This window comes from Pholis gunnellus (genome assembly GCF_910591455.1).
Source record: "Pholis gunnellus genome assembly, chromosome: 4".
Classification (NCBI taxonomy): Eukaryota; Metazoa; Chordata; class Actinopteri; order Perciformes; family Pholidae; genus Pholis; species Pholis gunnellus.
The window spans coordinates 25,755,213-25,779,745 of record NC_136530.1 but is presented as its reverse complement, the minus strand read 5'-3'; the positions used below and the strand labels follow the sequence as shown (position 1 = coordinate 25,779,745).

General features: G+C 41.2%; 1 protein-coding gene across 2 annotated transcripts in view; it reads right to left on the bottom strand.

Annotated features, from left to right (window-relative positions):
- Nucleotides 1-2,817: 2,817 nt before the first annotated feature.
- nlgn1 (neuroligin 1) overlaps nucleotides 2,818-24,533 on the bottom strand; it is a gene marked incomplete at both ends in the record, with an annotated part of 295,431 nt that continues 273,715 nt past the window's right edge. Inside the window, 7 exons of one of the 2 annotated variants that reach the window (XM_079158515.1) lie at nucleotides 2,818-3,414; nucleotides 3,667-3,744; nucleotides 5,591-5,747; nucleotides 8,557-8,717; nucleotides 10,003-10,364; nucleotides 10,456-10,722; nucleotides 16,739-16,951. In XM_079158515.1, the coding sequence (XP_079014641.1) occupies nucleotides 2,818-3,414; nucleotides 3,667-3,744; nucleotides 5,591-5,747; nucleotides 8,557-8,717; nucleotides 10,003-10,364; nucleotides 10,456-10,722; nucleotides 16,739-16,951 (1,835 nt within the window). The remainder of the gene's footprint in view (nucleotides 3,415-3,666; nucleotides 3,745-5,590; nucleotides 5,748-8,556; nucleotides 8,718-10,002; nucleotides 10,365-10,455; nucleotides 10,723-16,738; nucleotides 16,952-24,533) is intronic. The other variant, XM_079158516.1, reaches the window with a different exon arrangement.

The following is a 24,533-nucleotide window of genomic DNA, read 5'->3' as shown; positions in this document are numbered from 1 at the left end:
TGGTAGTGTGTAAGGGTGTCTGCACACGTTTTTATTTGCATGTGTACGTATGTGTGTGGGCAATCAAAATGTTTGAGCTGGAAAAGCTAGTGGCCTGTCGATACAATGCAACAAACCTACAGTACCGATAGTCCCCAGATTCTGGAATTCACACTTTTTTGATGTTGTTGGCTTGCTTTTACAGAGAAGGGTATTACAAATGGACCAAAAGGATGACGTGTGATAATAGCTTTGGAATCTTCCTTTTGTTGAAATCCCAGATCAAGCCTTGGTGGTTCATTTCATCCAGATAACAATCTGGAGCACACAGATGTAATTAGTCTATTCAATTTAAATCTTATCCCAAAAAGCAACACTCCCTATGAAAGACCAGATTTTATTCCCCTATCCAGCTCGTCTGCCGCAGTGTTATATGGGGTAACAGAAGTCTACACTCATTATTTTGAATGACTGCACAGTGCCTGTGAGTGAGCCAAAAGGGGCAGGATGTATTCTCACAACAGAGGCCTCCAAACATCTACACTTTAGTGAAAGGAAAACAGGGAGACAAGCATTTCAGCTCACCAAGTAGCATCTCTGTGCTAGCAATCAGACTTCTGTATCTGTCTCAGCACAATAGGCTTGCCATCTAGGGTATTACTCTTTCTCTATTTTGAAGATCACCACTTTACTGCAATGACTCTAATGCTACTGGATCTGACTGCAGTCTGCTTTGCTGTATGACACACTCCTACTTCGGAGGCAAACATCGTTAGCCGCCAAGGCCTCACTGACCTCAAGATGTTGGCTATGGCAGACAGTCTTGTAGGAACAGTGAACTGAGGGCGGTCTGGATGCGAAGGGAAACCACTTGCTAAACAGCCAATCCTGTCAGCTCAGTAGAAAAGATGAGAAAGTAGAGAATGTTAAGTAGAAAAAGAGTGGGGCCAAAAAAGGAATTGTAGTAGCTCTTTGAGGTAAAGAGGGTTGACTAAGGGCTCTCAGCTGCTGAAGGAAACCTTTCTCTTTCTTCCCATAACGCAATGTGCCTCTAAAAATGATCAACCTTGGCTAATGATGAAAACTATGTAGAAAGTATATCAGGAATTGGCCTACCCTGACCCTAGCTCTTCTTCTTGTCCTCCTGCTGTGCAGAATTCCACCCAATGCGATCATGTACAGTCGTTCATGTTCAAACAGCTCTACAGAACCTGGCTGGATAAAGGAAAGCTACATGGCCCAGAGATTCACTCTTTCACCATATTTTCTACTACCATTACCATCTTTTTTTCATACCAATGGGCACCCACTGTGTCACTCAATCAACACACCTTCCAGTTAAAGAAAAAAGAAAGTGGGCAATGGAATTAACAGTGCAGGTAATTACTTTTATACGGTAAAGTGGTCCAATAGGTAGAATAGCAAAGAACGTTGATCTCAACTGAAGGTACGATGAGTTTGATTGATACAGTGTAATGTGATTTAACCACTATCAAAAAGTAGTACCAACACACAGAGTACAAAACTAGTCCTTATATGCCCAGCTCCACTCAAGCTATATTATGTTATGCAAGAAAGTTTGACCAGATCCCCAGCCCCTCCCCTTTCTGTTCCCAACTCCAGCCCGCAACATCCACAACCTGGAACTGTATTTCCCGTGGTCCTGCGAGGGTGTGTGTTTTCCTGTAATCCAATTAGGAAATCCATTTGAAATTGCTCCAATGCAAGGGAGAGGGAGAAAATTATTCTTAATAATGACATAATCAGCAGGGCAGCCATCAAGCAGATAAATTGTCATGCGCATCGTGCTAAAATATCCAATTATCCTTTGTCCCCCAGCTCTTTGTGTTGAAGTTGGAACTGCCAGAAAGCCAGAAGGTGGATCCCGGATTCCCACTGGTTCAGTCTTGCTGGCAGGTTTGCAGTATAGATGCCCCCCCCCCCCCCCCCCCCCCCCACACACACACACACACCCTAAGAGAAGAGGGCTTTAAAAGCCTGGTGCTTAGTGTACAGATCTAGATATGTAAATAGGTTCTATACAATAAAATTGTTCCCGATCCTCAAAAATAAATGGATGAAAAGTATCTGTGACATTTTTTTTTCCTCTTAATGGTTCCATTGTGCATACAGGGTTTATTTTTTCCTTGAAGTTTCCAGTCCTTCCTTTGTTCTATTCAACAATAGTTTTTGCTTTATCTTACATAGCCTCCATTTATGAAGTTAACACATGCCTAAATTGGTTTGCACCGCATCTACTCTGTGCTGCACAAACAGAGTAATCTGCTGCACGATGCCAAAGGAAAACAATATGTTTTCTTTCTTTTACAAAGTGCTCCCCTCTTCTTACCTCCGAGGCGTGTCTGATGCTCTGTTCTGCTTCCAGATAATACTGTCAGGCAGTCATTTGTCAAAAGCCTCGAAAGCCATATCTGTTGCTAAAAAGAGAAAGTAGTTTACTGTACCTTGTTTTGCTGCAATATCAGAACAAAAATAATAATAAAAAAACATCCTCCTTTGTTTTAGCTTTTGAGGTTGTTTTTCTTCTTATTTGTACTTTTTTATTCTTGTCTTTTATTTTACTACAAAAACATAATTATTCTTCTTTTTTTTCCCTCTGGTCCAAACCCCAGAAATCCTTGACTATATTCCCTCAGGTATTAACAGGGTGTACAATCCCAGTGTAATTCCATGGGTGTCTGGCAAGTCCAGGCTGGCATTTCAGCTCCTGACATATCTGTGGTTGACAGCATGTTGGCCTTAAGTCTCTGCTGCTGCAGTGGCGGTAGCTTTTGCCTCAGCCATCAGAGTCCTGCCTGCGTGGGTGCATCCACAGGGCTATACCCGGGTGGTGGAGTGTGAGTGTGGGTGCGGATGCGGTAGGGTGTTATTCTGCCCGCTGCTGGGGAAGGTGTTGAAAGAGTGGAGCGAGGTGAGCCCCCCCATGGTGCTGGGGATCATGGTTATGGTGTTTGGTGTCATAAGAGGGATGTCGTCCGGTGAGCGCCTCATGGCCAGAGTGTAGTCCGGCGGACAGGCAGTCCTCAGCACCACGTCGTGCGGGTGCAGGGAGTCGCCCACTCCCCTGCAGTCCAGGTCCGGGTGCTGCTTCATCTGCAGGGACATGATCTCCTCCTCCTGAGTGTGAGCCAGGTCATTGGCGGCACTCCGCTGGGGACTGCAGCGCCTGTGGACGTCATGCCGGCGCTTGTCCTTCTTGTAGTAAAGGGCGGCGAAGGCCAGAATGTTGAGGAAGAGCAGGGAAGCTCCTACAGCGATGGTCACAGACAGCTCAGTGGAGTAGTCACGCTGGTCCACCAGATGTGGCTGGATGTGGCTGTCCTGGGTCTCGGTGGGGAACGGAGTCGGGTTAGGACGTTTGGTCACGAGAACCTTGGTCTTCGGGGTGCGGTTTGTAGCCTCAGGTGGAGGGATCTAAAGATGGGAAGATTAACGGTCAGAAAATAATTGATGTGAAAAGTTTCAACAATGTTCAAGGACAAAAGGAGCATTTGTTCTTCTAGCACTTTAATCTGTATCCGGGTTGGGTTAACAACAATGTAAACATTGCATATTAATATTGCTTTTTTAAGTTGCTTGGGTCTATTTCATAACCTTTTACTCACACCCCAACTCAGGCAGTTCACTTTAAGAAGCAGGAGGAAATATAGATGGTTTAGTACCAACCTTGGTTGTGGTGGGTATGAGCTGGGTGACCTCGTTGAGGCTGTGCAGATGAGGAACTAGCTCCAACCATAAGTTGACCTGAGGAAAGGGAAGAAAATGTTAAAAAGGGAAATCATTTACTGTCTTCCAACACATTTTCTATTGAAAAAGTCCTTACTTTTCCAAATTTCCCAACATCTTGATAGATTTTCAAACCATATTTGACTTTCTGATTAAGGTAGGGAGGATGCTGTGAGAGACTACGGTGTTTGTGCCCCTGGATATGGCTTACAATTACGTCTCCCCCAACAAAGTTTGAATCTAGCTTTCTTTTCTCAATTTGAAGCCTTAGCCAACCAGGCTTTATATTATTGTCAATCCAGCCATCAGAAAACTTGCATTTACTCATTTTGGCCGTTCAGTCCTCTCCTCTCCACTCCTATAAACATCTTGCACTTGGGGCAGAGCTGTTTTGCGTTCAGGCAGCTCTTGGTAGGAGTGTGCGCTCAGTCTTCTTCAGACTTCTTGCCCATCTTTTGACGACAGCATGCTCACTCTGGCCAGCGCTCTCTCACACAGTGGCTAAACCTTTTGGCTGTGCTACCTGCTCTAATCGCCATGACAAATACTGCTTGTAAGATCAATTTACTATTAGTAATTAAGAATTTCATATTTTAGAAAACAGAATGGGGCAATAGTCTGGAATAAGACTATTTATAATAAGAATAAGACATACTTATCCCAACCTGAAATAACTCAAATTAAATTCTATACTTTTCCATTCTGCTTGGTTCCCTGCATGTGTGAGGAGTGTATTGAGAAGAGATTATCAAAATCAATATGACATTACATTATAATGAGAATGCAGTCAACCTGACAATGTGGATGCTAATTTCGCAAATTAATCTCAATGATTCAGAAAAGGAGGTAAAATTAGGCAACAAATGAGTTAAAACTTGCAGCTTTTTTTCCTGTATCAACAAAAGGGCAAGACTGCCTCCCTCATATAGAGTTTGACTGCAGGCAAACAACACAATAGGATAGCTATAACCTTTGTTTATTAGTCTAGTTACATATTTATAATGGAAAGCAAAGTGACTCATGATTTACAGTAGATACTGATAGAAGCTCATGTGATCTGATTGGTCAGTAGTTGGGTTGTTGACATGTTTGAATATATCCTCTTCATTTGTCCTGGTCCAGAGCAGGTTAGCCAAGTAGCATAGATTAACATTGTAATCTATCATTATTAAAAGTTAATAATAACCCACATAGCTGGCTATCCACTTCAAATGTTATTATCTGATAAATGGTTATCAGCCTTAAAGATGTGGGTTAGAAGGGGCCTGCTTCGCCTTCTAGTAGATTCAGAAGGCTGTTATCATCAATTCACAGGTTGATCACGGATACGAATACAAGAAGAAGAATACGACCCTGACCTCAAGTGGTGTAATTATGCTGGGAGCAAAGGAGGAAGTCAGGTGACATACATTACATTACATTACAGTCATTTAGCAGATGCTTTTATCCAAAGCGACTTACAATTCAGATTCTATCACAGGTGTAAAGAGAACAACGTCTGTGGAGGGAGGAAGTCTGGGTACATGGATGGTTCAATACAGGTCTTTCACCCAGAAAACCGCTGTTTGTGTCCCATGTAACTTAACATGACATAACGCAACACGTACGTAAATTAAACAATGTCCGTATTTAAAACATGATCTTTTTAACCTAACCAAGTAGTTTTGTTTCAGTTCACACAGCTGTTTAAAACTGTGACTGTGTCACAGTCATGGTGCTGTTTGCACTTTATGAAGCATTAGAATGGTAGTGATAACAACAGATAATAGCCATTTAATGGGCTGGGCTGTGCAAAATCTGTGTATTTCATTCCAGGATGGCTATGAAAACGCATTCAAATGCATTTAGTGATATCTAACAGTACCTTGTTGGCACGGTAGTGCTCTTTGACCCGGGGCTTCAGTCCAATGTGTAAGTAAAGTTGGTCTTTCTGGTTGTAGCGTGTCCATGCCACCTCTTCAAAACGATTGGGCTTGGTATGGATGAACTTGGTGTCCTGGGGAACAGGCTGGTTTGGATCCCTGACAAAAAGAGTAAAGGAGGACACAGTTTCAAATGACAGAATTCACAGAGTGGCAAGATCTGCTGATGGTTTTATAGCAGAACAATGCACTCCCATGAAAGATGCAATCCTCTCCTCACCAATCCGTTACAGAGATGTCACCATGTAGCTGTCAACTCGAGGCACAGGTAAACTAAAGGTAAACTAAAGGTGGAGGTGAAGTTTTGGGACTGTCTGCTTATTAAAATGTTAATTCTGTCCAAAGTGTAGCTTCTCCCTCAGGCTAATCAGTGTAATTATGAAAATACTGGAAGGTAGTGCTGAGATGAACCCCCCCTAGGTTTCCTATTAATCAACAGTTTTTGAGATATCACACCTGATAAAATAAAAAAAGGTCAGAACGGGTATTTTTGCTCACAGTTGATTAGTTTTCTAAAGATTCTGATTGGATGAAAAGGTCTTAAGAGAGCTAACAACCTCAGAAGTTTCCCTCATTTTAAGTTTGATTCAAATGCTAAAAGAAATTAGCATTTCACAGTTTTTAAATGGTGGGTGTCTTGTTGAGAGTGAAGCTATTTATATTTAATTCATAGATAAAAAGAAGCCTCCAGCCAAGGAATAACTTGGAGTAAAGATGCAGTTAAACCATGCTGATAATTTCCATAAAGCATATACTTCAGTTGTTGCTATAAACCAAACCAAGAAGAAGTAGCTAGTAAATATTATATACCATCTACTTTTGGTAAACAAACAAATGCACTGCACTGTAAATACAGGTCTGTAACCCCATAAGAACCCTTATACTCAGTATACTGAGGAGCTTACAGAGCACATTCCACAGGGGATCCTGTGCTAAAAAGACCCCCTTCCACTTAATCTGAGTCAAACAGAGCCAGCCATGTGAGCTATGGAGGCCCATTCAGACCCACTGAGAGCCCCATTGTCTGAGAGCAGCATATGGAGCCAGCCAGACCTCATCAGGAACACGCTTAACCATTCAAATTGGCGGCATAAATCTCCCAGGTACCCGGCATTCCACGTCAATTTGGGGTTATATATGTAGATCATTAGGCCTTTCTCTTCCCCTCAGGCTATTGGGCAGTGCACAGAAAAAGCCAATGTCCCCACATTAAGCTCTCCAAAAACAATTACCGCCATGACTACATGCTCTAAGGCAGCGCGAGAAAGAAGGGGGGGAAAGGATTTTAATTTTGTCCCATCAAGAATGTCACTCCTCAGGCCACTACCATTAATTAAGAATGTATTTGAAGATATGTAGAGGCTATCTGCATAGAATACCAATTACACTGTACAGTCCATAAAACACAATAGCACAATTCACTACTCCTAGTCATCAAGTCTAGGTTAATATTGAGGAAACACAATCACAATGAAATTATCAATTAGTTCATGGTCTTAGTTAATGGTAACCGCATGTTGTCAACTGCCGTAAGAGCTATTGCAGAACAACTGGCGACAACAATAGTTTAAATAGCCCTGTGGCAGACATTTATAATGCTATGTTATGCACATGAACATGTGCTTGTAAATCAGGTTGCTGGACTGGACAGATGATTTGGAAAATACCTTGTTTGAGTCAATAGGCATTCACTGTGCATTGCAGCCTGTTAGAGCTCATGCAGGTCAGTCATCGGACTCTGGCCTTATTGTGAAAACATTGCTTTCGTTTTTGAACTGTAGTAGTGAGAGAAGGAGCTGTGTCAGTCCTGATTTCTTTATTCAGATTCCTGTCACAAATTCCCCTTCATATTAGTTGTTTTCATCCTGCCTGCCTGTTTAATGAACTCTCCTGTCATTTCAGGTCCTGCCATTCACACCCGATCACCTCTCATTCCCCTCACCTGGTCCTCCACGCCCTTCTCACCAGCAGCCCATTGCCTCATTAGTCCCTCACTATGTAGGTCCACTCACTTGCACTTGTTCCCTGCCAGATTGTCTTGTGTGTCTCAGCCAAGCTCTCCAGCGATATAGTATTGTTCCGACCCTGCCTGCCTGTTTTCACGACCTTGGATTGTTGCCTGCCCCTTATTGGATTTGTTTGCCTTTTGGACTGACCTCCCGGTGTTGACCCTGCCTTTTCCAAGTAAATCAATCTATACCTGAATTCTGTCTGAGTCGTGCTCTTGAGTTCCCGTACCTGTAATCCTCACAACTTCGCTTTGTGACATGATCTTTATTTTCATCCACCTGCTCTACTGTTACTGTCCCACTGACTGAAGTTTTTCTTATACACATACATACTTTTATGAAGCTGATTAGAAACCTAGTTTCCTCTTTTCATTGCCAATCTACCTGGGGAAACCAGATTCCCGTAATCCCCCCACTCCGATCTAATCAACAATTCCAATTACAGAAACCGGCTTTCTCTTTTCAATGATCCGGGTCACTTAAACTGGATTTCTTGTTTATATGACATTTAAGAGGCTTCCTAGAGAACGTGTAGCCCAGTTACTTAAGTGCATTTAAGTGCACTGATTGATTGAAATGAATCTCTATTTTATGAAGGTAGCTAATGCAACATTATCAAACATTAACTAGTACAATGGACAAATGCTGGATGTAAGTATAACAGCCAACAAAACTAACATGATGGGGTTCAGTCATTCACAGCTAGAGCTTCAGCATACACTGAGTTTGAGCTGCAGCCACTTCAGTTGGTGCACTTAATGCGTAAACCTAGACCTACATCTGACCTCAATTAACAGGCTTTGACAAAGCTAGGATGGCACTGTCCCGGTCCACGGGGATAACACATAGAAAGTGAGTTGTGTCAGCCCTCAGGAGCCACGTTTGTAGTGTCGTCGTACCCTGTTTTGGCAAAGTTTGTCCAGTAGGTCATGACCACGGCACTGAGCATCACGTCATTCTTGGAGAAGTTGCAGGGAAAAAGCTCTGTTGGACCAATCATTGGCAGCCCAAACACATATGGGATCTCATCTCCATGTGCTGCGTCTGCCCACGGTGGGACCTAATGAGCAGCAGAGGAATCAGATCAGTATTATTACATTAATGTGACATAGACAGGACACTGAAAGGCATTCTTTTTTTCACAGAGTGGGTATTGTGACCATAGACAGAGACACAGACAGTTCAACGTAGCTGGAAAAATACAACATATTTTGAGAGAGGAAATGAGATACGTTTTTAATGTTATTTTGCCTACCATATCAGGCCCATTAGTCATTGTATTACTGAGAGAGACCAAATGGGAAAAGTTTAAATACATGTTGTGCGCTGTAGCCTGTTGAATGAAAAATATGCCAAAATAAAATATGTGGGTTTAATCCCTACTCCTCACTTACTTTCAGGACTGCTTAGTCATTGTAGCTTTGTATAAGCAAAACACTAAATATGCAGAAAGTAATTAGGAAAGCCCAACTTAGTCAGTTACAATTATGTAATGGAATACGTTCAGACCTTGCTCTGTGCCATTATGTGCTGTACCTATTTACTGTCTAGTAAGCTGCCTTCATGTCACGAATCAGAAACAGACTTCTGCCCAAATCGGACACAAAGAAGCCTATTCTATAACTTTGAGGATGTGGCTATAGGCAGTCTGCTTTTCAGTGATGGTTTCATTGTATTACAGTAATTGTAAAAGTCATTGTACAACAATTACAGTATGTTCGTACAGTTAAATCCTCCAGGTGTGTTCAAGCTGAGGAAAATGAAAATTTCAGAGGTGGTGCAATTGTATACAAAGTCAATAGTAAGATGCAAACGTATGCAAAAGGATGCTGGTTTGCTCCACATGGTGCAAACTGAGGCAAAGACATGCCCGCATGAAGTGACTATTTTAACTTCAGAGTCAACTGGTGTCGAGAAAAAACTGGATGAACTAGATTTCCTGGTAAACTATGAGATCAGTGCACAGTCTGAGCAGGAAAACACACACAAACTGTCTTTTCTTTCTGTTTATTTTAAAGGTGCTGAATCCCAAATTCAGAGCACATCTATAATTGAGAGATGTATGTTAACAGTTCAAACAATGGAAACAGTGTTGAATGGTGGGGAATCAGAGGTTGGGTGCTACCATTACGCAATGATGTTTGAGTTTTTGAGATATAAATTGCTGCAATTACCAGTAGTCCATGAATCTTACTACTCATAATATCAGTTTGATCTTAGATTATGGATTTGTATGATTTTCTTTGTGAGTAGTAACTGAAAGATTTACCCAAGCAGATGAGGTACAAGCCAGCAGTATTTTGAGACTTTTATCATATTATTGACAATCCATTAACTAGACCCACCTGTTCTGTCTGACAGTGGTGGTAGAAGGCATAGAAGTATGTCGGTGACCCAAAGCTGGAGTGCAGGTCAGCTGTGGCGACAGCCGGTGCCACCCATTGGTGATCGGTGAAAAGGGCCAGCAGTGTTTTCCGGCGTGTCTCTGGGTTGTGCCTGTCAGCCCAGTCTGTGTACATGAACTTGATGGTCTCTCGGAGGATGTCTTTCCCCTCTGGGTAGCCATACAGGTCATCCACAAAGCTGGACACGGCGTAGTCAAAGTCGTTAGCCTGAACTCCGTTTTCATTGTCCACAATGAGCTCCACGAACTTAAGGCCCTCGCCCTGGTTAACTCCCAGCATGATATCGTAGTTGAGGAACTCGCCTTGAAAGAGATGGTGCAGAATGGTTGTTAAAAGTACAAATATAAGGCAAGCACATTGTTAGAAATCGCTGTCTCTTCAGTCAATTGGTACCTTGCTCCATGAGTATCTGAGGGTCATCAGGTATAACATCTCCATCAATAACAGGTCCAAAGGCAATATGGTAGCGGGCTGGCTGGATGTCTTGATCCACCAGCTCCTTGTAATGTTTCCTCTGAAGGCACCCCACCAGCTCCACAGTGTCCTCCAAGTTACAGCCCACCTTACGGGCCAGCATCCGGGCATACTTGGCTGGCTGAAAACTGACGGCCCAGCTGGACAGAGCTGTGCCGCTCTGGGCAATGGCCCTCTGGAACAGTCCTGGAGACAAAGCAACATATTTCAATTATGGAATCTTTGCTATGACATAAAGTAATATACAACGTATAACTTGAGGAAATCAGGCGGGCGTCGAGATGAAGTGAAGTATTAGGACTAAAAATAACTTCCTTTTGAGGCAAGGTGCTAGAAATATTCATCTTACCGTGATAAACTTAATAAGGTTCATTTCACACACATCAGTTTCTGTCTGCAGTTTTCAGTCTGCTTGGTTGAAGGGTAAGGCTTATGATATTCTGTACGAGTTTCATCGATGAGCCACACCGTTGCACTTGGCGACATTTTCAAGAATCAGGGTTAACTTCATCGTCATTCAGACTATTCACTGGGCAAGTGCACAGCAGAACCAAAGGCGGTTGCATCCGGCTCACAGGTTTAATAAACAAAGCTAATTCCGTCATTTGGTAGCCTTAGCTTGTGCAGTTGTACTTTAAGAAGGTGATCAGTGAAGAGGCGTATAATGCATCTGTCACTGACAAAAAAGCATATTCATTTATCTACAGAAAATGTAAAAACAACGTGGTAAAGCTTATTAACCTGAGTGTATTGTTTTGTTATTTCACCTATATTTAGTTCTGACAAAGACAAAAAAAAACATCTGCTATTAACCCCTAAATATATACATACACACAACTTCTAGCTTATCAGAATTTGAAAACCAGGATGAAGTAAATTCCCACTGTCTGTTGTACAGTTCTATAATCACATAATTTTCCTACAAATTATTTAATATGTGGGTCTGTCAAGCAGAAAGAAATACTTCTATCAGCCCGGTCCATAGATAGATAGATTCTTTATTTGTCCCTGTGGGGAAATTGGTTTGCAGCACAATCACAATAATGAAGAATCTCATCATAATGATAATACATCTAATTTTGAATCTCAGACTGAAATGTGTCCATTCTATCCTTTTTTTCATCATTCAAACTCTGTAAAACAACGGTCAAATACTCAGCCAGTACAGTTTACATGATAACTTTGTAGTAATATGTCTGTTGTACCTGTTGAATCTCTGTTACTGCATCAAACAAATGAATGACTGGATGCAGATAAGATTGAGATAATTGTCTTTGAACCACAGAAAGAAAGACAGAAGGTTGTCTCTCACCTTAACTTCCTGTCTCTCATGAATAAGAATGAAGCCAGAAGTCTTGGTGTTACTCTGGATGTATAATTACAATAGCTGCTATAATAGCAGGTGATATTAGAAAAGCCATGGCTGACCACATTCAGGTCAAAGCTATAACGTTGCTATATTACGTGTAATGACTTAAAACATATTTTTTTAGCTTAGCTTTTAAATAGCCTATATTTAAACTGGATGGTGAGGTTTTGTCTCTATATCTTCTATATCTTGCCTTTTAAATTGTTAATGTTTTATTCATATTTGTATTATTCAGTAAAGCACTTTGAATTGCCCCACTTATGAAATGTGCCTTACAGATAAAGCTGCCTTGCCTAGTCAGCGGGCAGAACACATGCGAGATATAGTTTGCTAGTGGCAGTGCAAATTACGTTGCCACAGATTTAAACTAATTTGGTATGACCTGACAGGTGAGGGTCTCGTGACTTACAGCCCTCACTTGTCAGGTCATACCAAATTTGTTTAAATCCGCGGCTTAAAATAGTTCCAAACAAATGCACTATTTCCTCCTGTTTGAGTGATATTGTCTAAAAACTACAGTGCTCGGCTGTTTTAGGAAATGTCTGTTCCATTTTGTAATCTTCCCAGTGACTCAGTGAGCTTGGGGCCGAGAGCCACAGATGGGTTGATGGGAAAATCAGAAAGTTCTGAGAAAAGGAGCAACACATTGTTGGTTTTGGTGCTGAAGAATAACACTAGCCTTATTCGATTCAAACGATTCAAAACTTGTTCCCCTTTACTTAATGTTGGACCTGATTATTTACATGAAGTAGTATTTAATTGAATGTTACCAAGATAGATTTTATTTAATCAAATTTTTGAATGTAAAATTGAGTGTCTTTAAAACAAGATTATGACCTGTCCAATCGCCTCCTTGTAGTCATGGTGCATTTACTCCAAGCATGATTGGAGCGGTTTATACGTTTTACTTTTAGGAGTGTTTCGTCTTCTTTGACCAGGTGAAAACAACACTCTTTGAATTGATCTCACTATCACAGTTGGGTGTTGTAGTTATAGTTAAAAGCAGAGTTAATAATATTGAGAAACAAGCAAGAGTATGCTAGATAGATGGAAGTACCTAGCAGTACTAGCTCCAAAAGTTGCTCAATCTAGCAAGAAAGTTGGCAAGTCGGCAACACAGTCCCTTCAGGACTCCCTCCAAAGCCACTCACCCCTAATTATCATTATCAACCCTAACAACCAACATGGCTATTGTTAGTACTCACAGCTGTCAAGCTATGAGCTTGTGGAAGACTCTGGTGACAAGCAATTTTTTTGTCACAGCAATTATATTAATTGATTGCTGTCAGGAAGTAATGAGGATTTAAACAAACATATCAAAAATGTTGCTGCAGAAGATTACCAAGCCTACTTTGAAATGCAGGAAAAGCAGCTCATGTATGCAAATAAAACACTTCACTCAAGACACAATTAAGAACCCAAAACCCGCCGGCGGGATGGAAAAGCATGTTTTCCTAAAAACAATTGCCAAAACTACACCATTTATCATAAACAGAATACAACACATCATGTGTGACAAACGCTTTCAGAAATGCTTAGAATTTTGATATTTCATAAAAAATATTTTCAATATTTTACATGTGGAAGTTTGCCCCGAATAAACAGTTTACTTTCAACAGATCCTATAAAAAACATGAAATTCTGCACTCAGCGCTACTAGGACGCTATGATTGATTCGGTGAGACCAGTGGTGGGCCGTCAGGACCTTTAAGGCCTTCTCTGCTGGCCTCAACAGAATCACAAAGCTATAGCTATTTTATCATTTAATCATTTCTCATAAATACACTACATGTATTATAATTTATACAAATATTTTATCTATAAGTTATTTACTTATTTGTTTGTTCCTACATGTTATGCCTGTTAATCTTATCCCACCAACTTTGAAACTTTTAAAGAAGTCTACCTTTAGGACTAAAAACCAGCTAACCATCAGTTCTAAGTTAGTTATAGAGAGCAGTTATTCATTAAAAAAAAATGATGCAGGAAAAATGAAAATGCAAACTGACAATTTTTGGCATCATACAGGATTGTTGTACATGGTATAACTGGTGACTGGGGGTACATCCCAAGTCTCTTAATTGTCATTTCCTCGCTCCTCGATCCTCACTTGAACCGGAAGTTGTTCTGCACTGCCATATTGACGGCCGTCCCAAAACTGAGGAGAGGAGAGAGGAGCGAGGAGCGAGGAGCGAGGAGGGAGGAGGGATCTCCGAGGAGCCATGAGCGAGGACGCACGAGAATAGACTTCCAGGAAGTCTTTTAACAGCCGACCCGCCCCCTCATTGTTCATCAGTTATGTGATTGGATGCTGCAGCCGGTCGGACTGATACAATTTATTTCCACATGTAAACAGTGAAGACCGATCAGATTAAACTCTAGTTTATATTTGATTAGTTTTCCGATTCACCGTCTGGTTTAAATATATGTGCATTGTAGTCTGAACAACAAAAGAACCACAAACAACTTTCTTAATTTATTAGAAAGATTTGTGTTTTCATGATCTGATATTTCCCTCAATAACTTTTATTATGGAAACAATTAAAGTCAGAAAGAGCTGAGAGACGAAACACTTTTTACATAATTTATCATCATTTCATTCAGTCACGTGAGCTTGATCATTCCTGAGTGTCAGGTTTGATGAGTTGTATCATTTAAGAGAAACAATAATCATATTCTGGGTTAATTAATATTGACGTCACAATCTGAATTTCAAAACGTACGATGCAAATAATTCATAAATAAGACGATCGCATTCCGCCGGTAGAATTCGGTCCTGTGCTTATAAACAGGACACAGGACACAGTTTGTTAACAAGCTACAGAGAGAAACACCTCTACTCTGGCAGTGAAGATAATTGTGTCTTTATTAGTTACTAGTATTATTAGTTACAGTGGTGGGCCGTCAGGGCCTGCAAAGCCTTCTCTGCTGGCCTAAACAGAATCACAAAGTTATAGCTATTTTATAATTTAATAATTTTTCTTAAATACACTACATGTATCATAATTTATAAAAATATTTTTCCCATTATCTTATTTTCTCATTGCACAGCTACTGTGTTCCTCAGTTGCTCTGCTTCCAGTGCAGCTTGTTTTAAGTAGAGCTTTTATCCAATCAGATTTCACCTCTGTGTCTCTAGGTAAGAAGAGAGGCCCGAGGTCTGCAGACTCACCAGTGCCTCCTTGTGCCGTTTCAGTGAATGGGGATGATATTGTTGATTGTCATAGTGTTCAACCAATCAGATCTTTAGTTTGAGATTCTTAGACGCACCAGAGTGGCCTGCAGGCCTACAACTACGTCAGCATTAGCAGCAGCGCTGCAGTGAGATTCTGTGATGTGATTGGTCAGTGGGCGAGCACATGACTGTCGTGAAATGAAACTTAACAGCAGAGACTTAGTCAAGAGTTCATATTGAAAGATATGAATGAAATTGATATTTTTTGCATTTTGCTTGGTGTAGATTTTTAATTTTTTTTTATCTAGCTTTGTTTTTTAACACTCAATGGCTGAAGGAGGAGAAACGGATTTGTGAGTTGGGATTTAACCGTGGGATTAATCTTTGTCAACAAAGAAAGGAGGATGTGATCAGCATTTGGTAAGTCAACTGGTTCATTTTTTTACATCTAATATCTGAATGACCCTTGAGTATGTAGCAGAATGCGTGTTGCTGCTGTTGTTTTTCCGTTAAGCTAGTTAGCCTAGCCTCCCGGAACACTTGCAGAGCATCAGCTGTTTTTTGTTGTGGTTCTTTTTGTTCCGGTTCAGAGGTCACACAGACCACTGTCTCCTAGTGAGCGCAGGAAACATTATATTTCCTACAATTTAAGCTTCTGTATTTTCCAAATGCATTAGTATTATTCAAACGTATTGTTCGGTTTGTAAGCCTCGTACCGAACGGTTTAATACAAATATTTAACGTTATATAGTTACAGCCCAAGAAACGAATAATAACCCTCGCTGTGGCGCCATCATGTGGTTATAAGGTGGTATTTCAGCAGTGAAGGCCCAGGTATAAAATGCACGGCCCGCCACTGGCGGCTGTGAACGAGCTGCGGGAGCTGCCGTGAGCCCCTCCGCCGCCCCAAAGCACACACAGGCGGGTACTCTCACAGCAGTCCCAGCTACAGTCAGAGCAGAGAGGAGACACACTCTCGGCGTATTCTCTGCAGTTAGTGTATCTATAGGTGTTGAGCTTCATTTTTACATGAAACAAATAATAACCGTAGCTGTGTTTCAGCTGCAGGACAGCAGTGAAGACCCAGGTATAGAATCGCCACTGGGTGAGACTAACAGTCACGTGACAAGAATCCAGTGAAATTTCGAATGAATGGCAGGCTGCTGAACACAGAGCGGCGAGGAGAGGCTGTAAGTAGAGGTTGTAAAAATGTGAATAACTTAATATACAAAGCATGTGGAGTGTCCATTTGTTTCACACTAACACTTGTTCTATATAGAATCTATATATATAGAATTATTTTATTAATTTTTGTAAAATATATCATCAAAGAAATTCAACTTGTGTTTTTTTCTTTTTCCATGATTTATGGCATTGTTATACTGCACAACAGACATTTTGGACTTCTCTCTACTTCTAGCCATGATTGTGCTGTTTCCATAGAGGAGCAGGACTTACATATTGCAGTAAAAATAAATGCCACAGAGAGAAAAATGTGAGAGGAGCAAAACACCCCCCAAAACTAAACTATGTTGGGTTTCCTCTGCACCAAGCACTCACCAGGTCACACACTACCGAGGTGCACATACAGTACTGCATGCATACTTGTATATTAATGAAGGTCCCACGTGAACTCCTCGGTGACTCAGGATCTTTACCTTTGGTGGAGTTGCTCCAGCGGTTGCCCTCGGAGTAGTGAGACAGCGTGAGCAGATTGACACAGGAAGCCCCAGCACCAGAGCCAAACACAGTGATACGTAACGGGTCGCCACCGAATGCAGCAATGTTCTCACTGGTCCAACGCAGAGCCTGGATCAGGTCCAGCAAGCCGTAATTCCCTTTGGCGGCCTGGTCCCCTGTGCTCAGGAATCCTGCACGAGAGGACAAAGAACAGAGGAGATGTTTGTTGTATCCTTCTTTGCATTGCTATTCGTGGCTTAAGCAGAAGGGTTCAGTAGCAATAATGATTACTTCACCCAACTAACAACTGACATAAATGTATAAAAGAGATTTAATGGCAATATCATGTATACCATTTACTTTTTCGATGGTTTTTCATTACTAAAAGGAAGAGAGGTTGCAATGGTGCTACCCAAACGTCTCAAATGAAGATAGGATTCCTGTAAGAAGCCCTACACACGTTGACATAGAAGTTCACAGCCACTACATTATTCATTGGTGAAATAAACATACAAAAGAAGAGCTTTTACAAGTAAACGTTATACTGCAATACATAAAATGATTCTACAATTTAATCTTCGTGAAAAAGACAAGTGATGAAGATGCAGGAGGACAGGACGGATGAGGGAGTTGATGATAGTCATTAGACATCAGTAAGTTTTCTCTCTGTAATGTTGTTACTATGGAAATGTTATGGAACTAGTCCATAACTATGTATCTATGTAATTATCAGAAGCAGTACCCTGCGAGTTATTGGTTTTGCTCCTACATTGTCACCACGAGGCCAACATTGATAGATGAGAGGGAAGAAGACATGATTTCAAATAGACATGACCACTCGTTCTCACTGCTAACGCATCAAATACGGACGCTTGGTCAGTGTCCCTCGGTGTCTGATACCAACGCACCGAGGCACTCTTTAGTGTCTGTATTGCTTTCAACCAACTCTACTGTAGAGCCGTCTTCTAACGACGTGGCTCATTAGACGCTCAGAGAAACCGATGGAGTATGAAGATGTCAGAAGTCTGCTTTGGGAGGAGGTAGGGATAGTTTTGTTGTGTAAGTAAACCTCAAAACAAAATAAACCTTTGTCCAAAACTCACCCTAGAGGGGAACCTAGAGGGTTATAGTTTGAAGTGTAGGGCAAGTTGGGAATGAGATTCAGATAAAATGTAAAAATGTGAAATCATTTGAGGAACTTTCTCATTTGGGAAAAACAGTGAATTATCCAGTATAAAATGAAAAACATGAAAACCATCAGGGACACAACTATTTAACTATATATGTTTTTAACTTGATTCCAAAATCTACTTTTGGAACATCCAAGCATAACTGCCAGTAGATGACGAGGCATATTTCTCCTTTTGTAAAAGGAAAATCAACAAGCCTGGCTGTTTAATAATTTGCTGCAATAAAACAAGAGTTATTGCCCCGTAGGACCACTTAAAGTATGGATACGCTAAATATAACACTGACAGGCTCATTTTGGAGAGAGGTGTCTGAATAATCTACGATCCAACCTCAAATAGAACATACAGAGAGATGATGACAGAGTCGTGTGCCACAACAGAAGCTCTTTGTTTTTTTCAGACCAAAACGTATTTGTTTTCTCCAAGCAAATACATTTACAACTGTATGAATGTACTGCAGAAAATTACTAACTTCTAAAATCCTCTCAATTGGCCCAAACAAATCAGATGTTGTAAGTTGGTTCCTTTTCTATTTTCAGAGAAAAAAACATGTTGGCATGAAGTGATGGAGAATTTTTAGCATCTAACTATAACATATAACGTGTGTAATTACAGTTCAACCCTACCAGTGTTGACTTAAGGTCTTTTTATGCACGGCAGGGCTGAATGGATTGAACGTCTTCAGTAAATGTCATGTGCTTTTTCAAATGGTGACGCTATTAAGTGGTTTTAAAGGATGGTTGATTACAACCTACTCATTGTTGTAGTTTTGTATTGATTAAGATAACATTGTACCCACCAAAGGAATTTGAACTAAAATGTCAGATTGAGGAAGAGCAGTCAGACTATAAAACAGGTTTAAACAAGACAAAATGAATCCAGATTTCTGTAAAAAAACACAAGTATAAAGAAACTACAGTCAGTATGGAAGGTCAGAGTTGAACAGATGTTGGTAATTATTTTGTCATTCATCCCAGTTTTATCTTTCAAATAAGTCTGGCTGTTAAAAACCTGTCACACTTGTGCTTCTCTCCAACTCAAAACTGAGCAATGAACACGGGGAGCACAATTTTAAAAAATCACCCGTAAACTACAAAAATAAGACCCGAGTTTTGATAAACGGGTCTAAACTGCAACTTAATGCAACAAGTAATAACAGTACAAACAATCATACATGCTTTAAATGTATGGTCTTTTTTTCTGGGCGATGTAATACATTAGCATGCATTACATGTTATTCTATATGCAAGTCCTTCCTCTCCATCCCAGCATGAGTCTTACTCCACCTCATCGACACCTCCATCTATTTCCCCTGTCCAGGTACTCCTGCTCAATGCGGTTGCATAAAGAATAAAGATCCAGTGCCGGTGAGATCTGCATGTTCTAACGAGACAAGGCACCTCAAGCGTACCCACAGGAGAGCTCTGCTCTTTTAGAGCAATTTCATGTCCATCACTGCCAACATCACCACCTACATCTCCCTCTGATTTCCATGTTAAAAGCTCCATTACCTGCTACAGGCGTCCAGGGAGTCCCCCACACCCAGCCACTAACCCCACCCGTGAACCTTCCCCCTCACATATTTCCTCGCCCGTCCTCTTTCATGTTCTTGCACTCACAGTCACTCCGTGGCTAAGTGGAGAGCTCATAAACCAGTGTCAGTCAACACTACAGTTCATTTCCATGGGGATGCGTTCACATGTATAGACACCTGGAGTAGTAACTCGGAGGGACGACATGCTCCTGTAATTCCAGAGAGGAATGATGTCACCACTGCTCTGTGAAGAAACCTGTATGGTGAGCCCCCATTCTACACGGATTGTACATAGAAAGAGCATATTGTATCTTTTAAATTCATATACATTCATATTTCACACTAATATAGATCAATAGGACTCATGTTTGTATGTGTGATAGCACATTAATTGTCATTATAGTAACCATAATGCATATAATATGTTTCAAATGCTCATAATTGCTAATGTATACAGAGTCCTTTGAATGGTACTGAAAGGTCGACCCCATCTGCGTTTTCTTGTGTATTGAAATAGGAACGCCCACTCAGCCACCCACACACGTTGCCGTGAGCAGAAAGCAGTGACAGGCTAATCACTAGGGTTACGGCTAATGTGAACGCTAGCACTGAGACATCGTTAGCTCTGCTAAGTTTGGAAATAACTGAAAGGTTTAGTTTGGATTCTCTGATGTGGGTTATCATCAGTCAAAATGAGACTTTTTGTCAGTGGTGTCTGGTGGATTTGAAGAGAGTGAGATAACGGTTTCAGTTCCCCGCCAGAAAGGGCTGTCTGACAGCAAGATACACAGAATGTATCCCCCCCCAAGACAAATCAATATCAGTTTAAGCGTAGGTTATATTTAGAATGTTGTTACCGCTTTACCTCGCTGTCACCCCGTACTGACGGGAAACTGAAGCTGTAATAAAGCTAAAAAGATAACAAATTAAAAATACAACTTAAAATAAAGGACCAGCTCTTTTAATGTTAAGAATAACTGCTGGATCTATTTATTTAAAAGTATGCCAAATCTATATACAGGACACACACACACACATAAATATGCAGAAGCAAATGTATTGGTTCCTGGTGCTTCACATACATACACATGCACTACTTCATACGGTTTATGTAGACTCCCTCACAAACAAAGATAGTACATTTGCATCGACACACACACACACACACACATCTCACTGACAGTCGCTGTCGGGCACGTCCCTCGCCCGACTGTTTAATTGAGTTCATTCCCTTTCCACTGGCTTATTTATTTATTTGTGTTCTTCTTGATCAAAGCTTAATCGTGTGGAAGCAACAGCAGCCATCTACAAGAAAGATTTTAATTGATTCAATTTAGCTGCAGTGCAGGGATGGGCTGGCAATCACAAAGAGCGAGGCAGGGAGAATTAGTTTGCCAACAGTGGTAGGGCAGCAGGGCAGCGGGTGTCTACACACACACTCACACTCTCACACACATAGATGCAAACAAAGCACATTGAATCTTTGATTTGGAATATCTGAAGCCTTAACACTGACATTTATTTCTAATTTCAGTCTTATCTTAATTCTGATTTGAAAATTAAAACCGCTGAACCAACAAATTAATGAATGAGATATTGTACCACTAAAAAGGCCAGTTTGGAGGATTTCCTTCATATTCTATATCCTTGCGAGGACATGTAGTCCTCAAGGAAACACATGGATGGACACACACGCACACACACACACACACACACACACACACATACAAAAGCACAGGAGCAGTGGCTGGCATTGCTCAAACCAAAGAGAAGCTGCAGTTCTGAGCCGGTTGGCTCTGTCGCCACAGTTCCCGGGTACTGCTCTGCTCTGTTAGCCTTGGTAATGCAGCAATATAGAAGAGATGATTTACAGATTTGCTGCCACTTGGCTCTTACAGTAACAGTGGGTGGATGTGGTAGTAAAGCTGCCTTAAATGATAAGATGCTGCTGACACTCGCTCCAACATCCCTCCCATGTGAAGCACGTTATACCTGAACTGCTCTACACCCAAAAGTAATAATGAAGACCACCTCATAATGGTACACAGACATCCTATACAGCACCCCATTGTTTCAGAGTTATGTTTACCACGCAGGTATCCCAGAGGACACTATGTCGAGACAAAACCAGTTCATTCAAAGCACAGAGAGCGCGGCTTCATTACTTCTGATTCACTGATATAATATGTCGGGAAGAACTGAATGAGGACCATGCTCCAGTTAGTGTTTGAATAGTCCTGGTCCTCCTCAGCACCAAGTTAGAATAAATACATTGATGTAAGACAGAGAGTTTTATACAACGTAAGGATATGTTGCTTTGAAGAAAAACTATTTCTGTCGACACATTGAGTGTAAACTCCTCGATGAACCACGGTCTCTTCAGATGTGTTGATGCATTTGACTGAGAAGAAGGATGCGTGATATTAACACTGCAGCAAAGCATTTAAGATTGTTAATTACATTTCTACTCTGATTAATAAATGATTTTGTGCTCTTTGATCCACAAGAGTATTAGGAACAGGCATGTTGAGAGGGAGAGCATGAAGTCAAGATGTCTTCAGTATTAATAGATGAAATGTTGAAATAGTATTTTGAGAATAAAGTCAAAATTGTATTTGTGGAAGCATTAGTGGAAGTCGAAATAGTGAGAATAAAGATTAAATGACATTTCAACTTAATTAAAAAAAATGTGAGTATGAAGATAAATCATTGAGAAAAGGTTTAGATGAAATGTTCAGAATTCCGGTTTCAGAATAAAGACAAACTGTGAAAATAAACACCCAACTTCTGAGAAACGATCGATTTAATGCAAATTCAACTTTATTCTTGAAATGCAAGACATACAAGGCTTGACCCTAAATCTCTTCCATACCATAAAGAGCAAAGAAAAGAAAAAATCTATTTGTAGAGATGTTTTGATTTTTTGAATCAATTTACAAAAAGCATTTCATAGGTCACTGTTTCCTGGAGAGCAACATCTCCTCAACATGCCAGAACATTATGCAGGATTATTATGCAGGACAAGATTATGCAGCATGGTTTTCATGGTTTGATTGTTTCTGGACCACTTTGAGGAGGAGGCACTGACTGATGAGGCAACAAATGAACATTCAAATAAAAAGAACAAAAGACGCTGAACAGGATCAGATTAAAGAAGTTCAAACTAAATCCAATAACAGAATGAAAATCTTGAATGTCCATTTCCCTCCCCAGCGAAGGATACTGTAGATCAGTGGTCGCCAACCCGTCGATCGCGATCGACAGGTCGATCTCGGAGACTTTCCCTGTCGCTCTCCAAAATAAAAAAAATAAAAAATTCAAGAAAAAAAAAATCATGTGCTTTTATTTTGAAGGGGATTTTGTCTGCAGCCTGTCTGCTCATCATCTCCGCTTGTGTGTGCACGTCTCAGAACGGACAACTGGTGGGCCCCACCGAGGCGGGTCTATGAAGCAGTTTAGCCAATTGCTTATTAAAGATATAAATGAGTGACATACAATTTAGCCAATCAGCGTCTTCAAATAGATTCAGAGTGCGGCATAAACGATTTGGCCCCAAACTGCGCGTTCTCGTCAGGAGAAGTCTGTACAGGCGAGCATGAGCGCCGGCGCGAGCACTGCTCCTCCAAGACCCGTTTGAGAGGAGAAGTTTGGCGGAGATTCTGCAGAGCTGATCCCAGATCAGCCTGACCTCACAATCAGACAGCAGACTAGCGGGAAAGGGAAGCAGAACATGAAGCTTCTCTACTAGCTGTACCAGACAGGTTTGGCTAGCTGGATGATGTCATGCTAACAACTTATTTAGCTCTTTAAAACAACGGGGACAGATCCAGCACGGACAGTTAGGGAGTGAGGGATGAGGAGGTAAGGAAACATGAGAATACCAGGGTAGGGAGTGAGGGAGGAGGAGGTAAGGAAACATGAGAACACCAGGGTAGGGAGTGAGGGAGGAGGAGGTAAGGAAACATGAGAACACCAGGGTAGGGAGTGAGAGATGAGGAGGTAAGGAAACATGAGAACACCAGGGTAGGGAGTGAGGGAGGAGGAGGTAAGGAGACAGACACCTCACAGACTGCCTCAGACTGGCTGTCTGTGCTTATGAGCCGAACTACAAGGCACACAGACGGTGTTCAGTCACAGCATCACACTGACTTGAGTCACATGACTTCTGATGGCATTGTGGTGGGACACGGAGCTGAACTGCACTTACATTAGTTGCACTGACTGAGAATTGTGTCAGTGTTGTGTTGTAACGTCAGTTGATAAATACAACAGTTAATATTGGTAGTTCATCCTCATTGCAAAAGTGTTTTTTCTTGTTCATATTGTGTGCGGTTAACAAATAATTTCCTTTTTATGTTGCACTGAAATGAAGTCATTTAGTGTGTTCTTGGTCACATCAATTTGAAAGCTGGACCAAAGTGTTTGATTTCATTCAATTACAATTAGGCCAAATAAAAAGCCTCAAGTTGTAAGTACAGTCTGGACAGTCTTTTTCTCTCAACGCCTTAATAAGTAGATCTTGCCGGTCACTAAGGCAGAGGTCAGGGATCTTGGGCTTAAAAAGGTTGGTGACCACTGCTGTAGATCATACATGTCTATGTCTAAGGTTTGGCTAAAGGCCACCGTCCGTCATCACTGAGACAGCGATACGCAAGCTCGGCATCTAAGCTCCCCGGGACGACAATATTAAGGTGAACTTTGATCCAGGAATCCAGCTTTTATCCCCACTATCTCCCCCACTATGTCCAAACAGAGAGACCTCTGGACGACCAGAAAGATGGGACTTTTCTTTACTTCCTTCTCTGCACACATCTATTTCTCACTGTCATGGTCTGTATATCACAATCCTCTCTCTTTCACTATCTATCCTTTTGCCTCTCAAGACGGGCAGAATAGGACAGAACAGCAGAAGGAAATAGAAGGGAGGAGAAACACCATCACTGAAGCAGGTAGACTGTAGCAGCGCTGACATGGAAAGCAAATTCCGACAGACAAATGAAGGGGAAGTTCGAGTGGAAGATAAAGAGAAGGAGGTAGCAGCTAGATAAA